General features: G+C 42.5%; 1 protein-coding gene across 1 annotated transcript in view; it reads left to right on the top strand.

Moving 5' to 3' along the window:
• Positions 1 to 7,552, top strand: part of serinc4 (serine incorporator 4) — a gene marked incomplete at its 5' end in the record, with an annotated part of 15,838 nt that extends 8,286 nt beyond the window's left edge. Inside the window, 6 exons of the mRNA XM_071513936.1 lie at positions 284 to 495; positions 826 to 921; positions 5,477 to 5,603; positions 5,920 to 6,032; positions 7,037 to 7,190; positions 7,351 to 7,552. Of these exons, the coding sequence (XP_071370037.1) occupies positions 284 to 495; positions 826 to 921; positions 5,477 to 5,603; positions 5,920 to 6,032; positions 7,037 to 7,190; positions 7,351 to 7,552 (904 nt within the window). The remainder of the gene's footprint in view (positions 1 to 283; positions 496 to 825; positions 922 to 5,476; positions 5,604 to 5,919; positions 6,033 to 7,036; positions 7,191 to 7,350) is intronic.

The raw sequence follows: 7,552 nt of genomic DNA, 5'->3' as shown, positions 1-7,552 counted from the left end.
AATGTTTTCATTAACGTACTATAGATATAGTTTTATAGATAATAGGCCAAACAATGTTATACTATTGATAGCTTGACACTCACATACACAAAACTTGTACATCTAAATTTATTTATTATTTATTTATTTTTTATTTTGAAGAAGCCTGAGAGGGGGAATGGGGAAGGGGAACGATAGCAGCCAAAGCCATGTATGAATTCATCAATAAAAATCACAAAAAAATGAACATTCAGAATGGATTGGAGCTGAAATTCATCTGTGTCCACTGTGTTGTTGTGGTCAGGTTGACGGGAGCAGCGGAGAACAAGCGTTGGTACCTGGCGGTGATGTGCGCCACCCTGTTCTTCTACACCATCGCCACCATGGCCTTCACCTTCATGTACAAGTACTACACACACCCCATCGCCTGCCAGTTCAACAAGGCCCTGCTCTGGATCAACCTGGGACTCTGCGGCATCATGTCCTTCATTGCTGTCACACCATGCGTGCGGCAGAGTGAGTGTGCTGAAACACACACACACACGCACACACACTCTCACACACACACACACACTGATGCGTCTTTATGTCTGTCATCTACACTCAGCAGTGAAATAACACTTAGTCCATCTCCAGCTAAGCAAACATCCCTGTGTTGAAACCGGCCCTGGCACGGATAATAATAATTAGATGTAAGCTAATATTATCTGTTTCTCCCTTTAAAAACCAGCGGCTGTCTACAGGCCTTTGTCTGTACATGTCAGGGTTTTATGATCAACATATACAGTGAGTGTGAGTGTACAGTACTGACTCTCTCCCTCTCTCTCTCTCTCTCTCCCTGTGCAGAACAGCCTCGCTCGGGGCTCCTCCAGGCCTCCATCATCAGTTGTTATGTCATGTACCTCACCTTCTCAGCGCTGTCCAGCCGCCCGCCAGAGAAAGGTAGAGAACGACACAGACACGCAGGAACACCGCTGTTATAAGCCTATATACGCTACCAGTAAAAAAGTTTGGACACACACACCACATTTTTCTTTATTTTTTCTATGTTTCACATTTTAGAATAACAGTAAAGACATCAACACTGTGAAATAACACAAATGGAATTATGCAGTGACCAAAAAAGTGTTAAACAAATCAAAACTATCTTCTATTTTAGATTCTTTAAAGTGGCCGCCCTTTGCCTTGATGGAAAGGCAAAGGCTTTGGAAAGAAATTCATACATAGGGTCAACTTCACCATTTATATTTGTCTAAGAAACTAATTTCAAGCATTTAAGCAGAAGCCTTTAGATCAAAATGGCTTTAAGAGAATGAAAAACATAGAACATTCAATTAGGTGTGTCCAAACCTTTGACTGGTAGTGTATCTCTACTGAGATATACTGTATATCCAACCAGTGATGCCCTGTGAAAATTGGCACAGAAGGATGTAACATGAGTACACATGCTTATGGGTGATTTTAAAATTACTCATATTCTCTGTTTTTGAGTAAAAAATATTGTGAAACCTGCTTGATATACGTAGGTCTTGGCAACAGAGAGAGCTATGATGATGACTTATCTTAGTTTTAAGAGCCGTCTGTCCTACCTGTTGTCATAGTTACGCTTCAAAGGCCAAATTTGAAAGATAATTTTTCAAGGAGATTTATATTTGTTTCACCTCACCACAGAAAAAAAAACAACTCTTTATGCGAAATATATCAAAATTTGATTAGTTTGACTCCAACAATCCTGTACCAGTCGGCCCTAATGCTGAGGTTTACCGTCACTTATTGTGAAATCCGATACAATTTGCCTTCACTCTTCATCTGACACTCATACTGACTCACCTATTGGCTCCAGGTGAGACAAAGAGCCTCTACATGACTGAGACATTAGTACCTCGGCTTCACAGAGGCTCCTGTCTTATCCAGGGTTTACATCTAGATGACACACGCATAAATAGACATGCAAACACACACACACACACACAGACATAAACACACACACACAGAGACAGACAGGGATATTGTAGCAGATAAAAGAACTAATCACACACACACACGCACACACACACACACACACAGATAATCCAGGATGAGATGTGCTCTGACACGCTGCCTGCTGGGCCGGTGGCCTGTGGTGAGGGCAGACTGAGGGATATTTCACATTCCTGATGGATCCATTGACAACATAATAGCACAGGAATACAGCTTGGCAGTATCATTACATGCACTTACACACCTCATCCTGCTGAGCTGGTAGTTCGCCCTGCAAGGTTCAGCTGTGCCAGTCAGAAGAGATCCGCCAGGCTGCATTTCACAGCTGGGATCAGGTCGGCTAACTCAGGAAAAATCCACTTTTAACACTTAAAAAGCAGCTATTGGCGATGTGCCTTCCATTTCTGGGTCCGTTTTGTTGTTTGGTGTATTTTTCTTATCCGCGTCCAGATATTTCCAGCAGCTACAATGGAGTTTGATATCAGAAAATGTTTAAGGATGTAAAACATCAGCGGTAAACGTCAGGTTTTGGTGTCAGTCCCTCAGAATCAAAGAGGGAGGGCTTCTTTCTAGAGCCGCCATTTTTGCACCAAGAGACGTTCAACAAATCATACAGGGAGAAATCCATCGTAGAAGAGGAGAGAGACCAGTTTCTCCACCCACAGGAGCAGGAGAGAGACCAGAATGCAATGCAGCAGAGAGACAGGTTGTGTCTTTAGTAAAGAGTGCAACTCTTGCTTTTTCTCAACTGGAAAAACTCTCGCTATGCTACCTCTATCGCTCTCTCCAGTAACATTTATAACCTTCAGCTGAATGGAACAATTTCACACCCCTTCTCTGGGGATTGTTGAAAGGCATTCTGGGAAATGCAGGAAATCACTAACTGAAGTAGACGTAGACGAGGCAGGTTGAGGGAAAGTGGGTTCACAAAAAAAGTAAATTACAACACTTCACAAAATAACTCCTGAAATGCCTTGAACATCACAGATTGATGAGATGTAACAGTGTAAAAAGGATCTGATGTGGAATTTTCCTTTAATATCAGAGACATCAAATGTGATCCTGCTATTTCTATCTCTCTCCACCTCTGCCTATGTTAACTCCCATTGGGAGCTGAAGTGTTGTCATGTCTGGGTCCCCTAAACCAGTCATTCTCAACCTTTTTCATATCAAGGACCCCTAATTTAGTACGCATTTGGGCCACGGACCACCATTTGATGAGATTTTGTCTTTCAGAGCCAAATCTGAAAACACTTTTATTGCGATAACAGTGAAGCTATGATCAAAATAGTCATTCTTCTACATTCTCTAATTGTGTTAACTTCTTGTAAATGAAATAATACTGACGTTTGACAATTAATCAATTTGCTGGGGACCCCCTGAAAATGTCTAAAGGACCCCTGGTGGTCCTCGGACCCCACGTTGAGAACCATTGCCCTAAACTTTAGTTAATCCACACAGTGTTTGGTGTTTAGGAGAAGTGAGAAAGGCTGGGAAAATGCGCGAGTGAGGTGTCTGATAATAACATCTAGTACTGAAGCTGCAGACTCCTAACATTGATACAGAATAATGCTTCATTATTACCAAGTACTGCCTGTTCTCCAGGGTTACTATGGCATTTTTTGTTGAAATGACCATTAGTTTAAAGCACTCTATGACATTTCTGCTGTATTTTTTCTGATTATTTTTCTATTTAACATGGTATCATCCATATGTGTGTGTGTGTGCGTGTGTGTACAGTATGTATGTGTGTACAGTAGGTGTGTGAGAGTCCTGGGGCAGCACAGGACATTGCAGCAACTTGTTGAGAAAATATGCGCTCTCAGCCCGCTATAAAAACAGCTTTTCAACACACACTCTCTATCGCACACAAAGACACAGTGTGCAGTCACACACCTTCACACAGTCCACTGCTCCAAAATGTTTAATGCTCACCTACTGTTGGTGTGTGTGTGTGTGTGTGTGTGTGTGTGCGTGTGTGCGTGTGTGCGTGTGTGTGTGTGTTCCCTTCCTCAGCTACTTTAATTTAGGGGTTCTTCACCTGTCATGGCAACATCCCTGCAGGAGACACTGTGACTGTGTATGTGTGTGTGTGTGTGTGTGTGTGTGTGTGTGTTTGTGCGTGTGTGTATTAGACAAAGCGATCCATCCTCGTTACTGTCTCTCTTAGGCCTTTGTTTGCCTGCTCTATCCCCGGAAGGCTTATTCTGCTCCGTGACCTCACCATGACAAACACACACACACACACACACACACACACACACACACACACACACACACACAAGGAGAGTAATCCTTATGTTTCTGAGAGGAGGAATTAGTCTTGAGTGCGACTGAAAACACACAACTCAAAGAGCACAGGACATGCTCTCTCTGCCTTGAGGACTCTTGACCTGTGTGTGTGCGTGCGTGTGTGTGTGTACGTGTGTGTGTGTGCGCTCAATCTGGTCTGAGTCCTGTAATTAGCCAGTGTTTTCAGTGAGCTCAGGTTCCCTTTTCCCCACAACACACAAACACAATACTCCTCTCTGGAATCCACAGCCGGCTGAAACGACCCTCTGGAGGTTGGGGTGGATTTGTGTGTGTGTGTGTGTATGTGTGTGTGTGTGTGAGAGAGTTTGAGAAAGCACGTGCATGTGTGTGTGTACAGTACATATTTGTGAGTGTGTTATGTTCCTGTCCCCTGGCCCTAGAGAGCGGCCAGAGGGAGAGTCTATAAGAGAAAGTCCCGGAAGGGAAAGTGCAGCAGCGAGGCCCCTTTTACAAGAAAGAAAGGAATTTCCCAGGAAATTAAACGAAGGAGAAAGAATGAAGAAACTCACCAACAATGAACTTGATGTGCATGTGGCATGTTTTTACTATGGTGCTGATGTAGATAGTAATGGACGAAGTGATATTACATGGTTACAAAAACAACATTTTTGCTTGATGATTCCTCTTCTGGCTGAAAGCTGTGGAAAGAGATTAGTGTCAGTGAGACTGTTGAATTTGTCATACTCATAGTGAAACTAAAAAATGGATTTTCTTGAAATTGAATGTGATTGCTATTGAAGTTGTAGTTGTAATTCCAAATTTGGATTTCAGGAATTCAGGAGGTGGCAGCCTTCTTCAGGGAATCGAAGTCCCCTGTGTCTGGATGTGTGTTTCTCAGGAATATGAATCTCAATTAAGAAAGCTGAATTTGAATTAGTAAAACAGTATTTGAAATCATATCTAAAATTTTAATTTAATAATAATCACATTTCAAGTCATTGCACTCAGTTTCTAATTGTGTCTTGCAAATTCAGTTATTGAATTATTTTATTTGGAAAATCCATTTGTGGTTCAATATGAGCACGACAAATTCAAATTGCTGCACTTTAATCCAATCTCTGCTGGCTTTAATCTCTTTCCACAGAGGGGAGGCATTGCATAACCAGCAGCAAACCACAGTTCAGGACAGTTTTAGTTTCTACTGTAATAAGAGGTAGTCCTACTGATGATGCTAACTTACTCCCTGTGCTCCTCTCTGCTCCAGTGGTTTACCAGGGCAAGAACATGACCGTCTGTTACCCCAATGTGGGCCGAGACGGCATCCAGAACGAGGGCAACGCTGTGGCCATCATCGGGGCTGCCATCATGTACTGCTGCGTTCTCTTTGCATGGTAAGTATCATTTTAAATGTGTGTATTCAATGACTGGGTGCAAAAGTTTGTTCTGTTAAATGTGTGCTTTGGGTACAACAAAGATCATTACGATGCAATGATATAACATGATGAAATACATGAACTCTACAGCAAACATAGATTACAAAAATATCACTCATTTGTATGAATTTTGGATCCAATCTGCGATAGTGAAATGGGAGAGTACTTTCTTAAAGATCGCCTCGCCTGAAATATTAAGAAATATTAAACAGATTTCCATAATTCTGTGGGGATAATTCTAACCTTAATATGTTCAAACATCCTTTGTCCTCAGTAACGAAGCTTCCTACCTGGCCGAGGTGTTCGGCCCGTTCTGGATGATCAAAGTTTATCGCTACGAGTTCCAGAAAGCAACATGCTGCTTCTGCTGCCCCGAGGAAGAGGAAGGTTTGTACCGGTGCTGTCAACACTAAATCATTGTTCTCCCTAAAGGCGCCAAGTGTAGCATTTTAACATCAATAAATCATCTAAATTGAATTTGAGACATTAGTACAATTATGATAAACAAAAATGATCATCGCCAAGACGACTGGCAGCCTCCACTGGCTGCTACACTGAACTTTATATTGGCGGAGTCCCAATATCCAGACTCAGTCAGGACTCACACACTCACAGTCCTCACTGCACTTCAGCTGCATAGTGTGTTACCTGAAGGGCTCAGTGTGTTTACATGAGTGCACAAGAACGCAGGAGTAATGCTAATGTAATAGCTAACAGGCTGCATTAATGTGAAATCCTACGTAATTATTGTCATGTGTGATAACTTACACAGGAATACCTCCTTCTGTTGCTTCGCTGACTCATATTGTTTACAGTCGTATCAGTAACACAATGAATTATGGGAAATTTCTCCACAAAAGTGTGCAACTTTGCAGACTTTAAAAGTTTGCATGAAAGCTGTCACAGACATGCTGGTTTTTGGCAGGAGTGAGCCCCAAAGTACGGAGATTGGGATTCAACAAATGTTTGCCACCAGGTCAAATTTGGCGGGAAATCTGCTGGATGCTTTATGGTACAAAAAAGGAATTTGCTTTTACTTTGCAAGTAAAACACATCTTTATTCCAGTTCCACTAGTCCAACTGTTTAGTTTCAACTTGATGTTAGCTTACGTGGTCTGAATGTGTATTAGTGGTTATCGGCTCTATTCCTTCTTCTTTTTATGTGAAATGTGTTTTTAACTTTGAGAAACACAAAATGCTACACCTATAGCACCTTTAACAATTTCATATTCAAGGTAGTGGAAACAGAACACCTCAAAACAGAATAGGATAGGATGGGTGGGCAGTGTATCTAAATATTCTACTTCACTATACATATAAGCACACTGGTTTATCTCAGTGTCTTATCTTGTCTCTGATCACAACCTGTATGCTTTGTTTTCTTTTTTCAGCAGAGGAAGAGTTTGTGATTGATGACGAGATTAAAGGCTGTCAGAAGGTGATCCACAACGAGACCCAGAGAGTGGCTTACAGCTACTTCTTCTTCCATTTCGTCTTCTTCTTGGCTTCGCTGTATGTCATGATGACCCTCACTAACTGGTTCAGGTCAGTCGATGATTGACAGATTGACAGTGGAGAACAGTCAGCATTCTTTATGGCTTCATTCAAACGCAGGCCTTGTTTTCACTCATGTTTTTGTATTTTTTTAAGCAATTTTTTTTAAACCAGAAGTAGCATGGAGTTAAACTGCCCTCTCCTCCCGCAGCTATGAGTCGGCGGTGCTGGAGACCACCTTCACCCACGGCAGCTGGTCTACGTTCTGGGTGAAGATGTCGTCCTGCTGGGCCTGTGTGATCCTCTACCTGTGGCTGCTGCTGGGGCCGCTGTGCCGCTGTCAGGCCGACTCCAGGCCGCGCCGCTCACGCATCAAACGCAGAGCCTCCCGCCACGTCACTGTCAGCGTCTGA

This window comes from Centroberyx affinis, unplaced genomic scaffold, assembly GCF_046629955.1.
Source record: "Centroberyx affinis isolate AG114_WGS23_722 - 3 ecotype Tasmania unplaced genomic scaffold, CSIRO-AGI_Caff_v1 ptg007698l_1, whole genome shotgun sequence".
NCBI classification, from domain to species: Eukaryota; Metazoa; Chordata; class Actinopteri; order Beryciformes; family Berycidae; genus Centroberyx; species Centroberyx affinis.
Note: the sequence above shows the minus strand (reverse complement) of the source record. Positions and strands in the feature narration are given on the sequence as shown.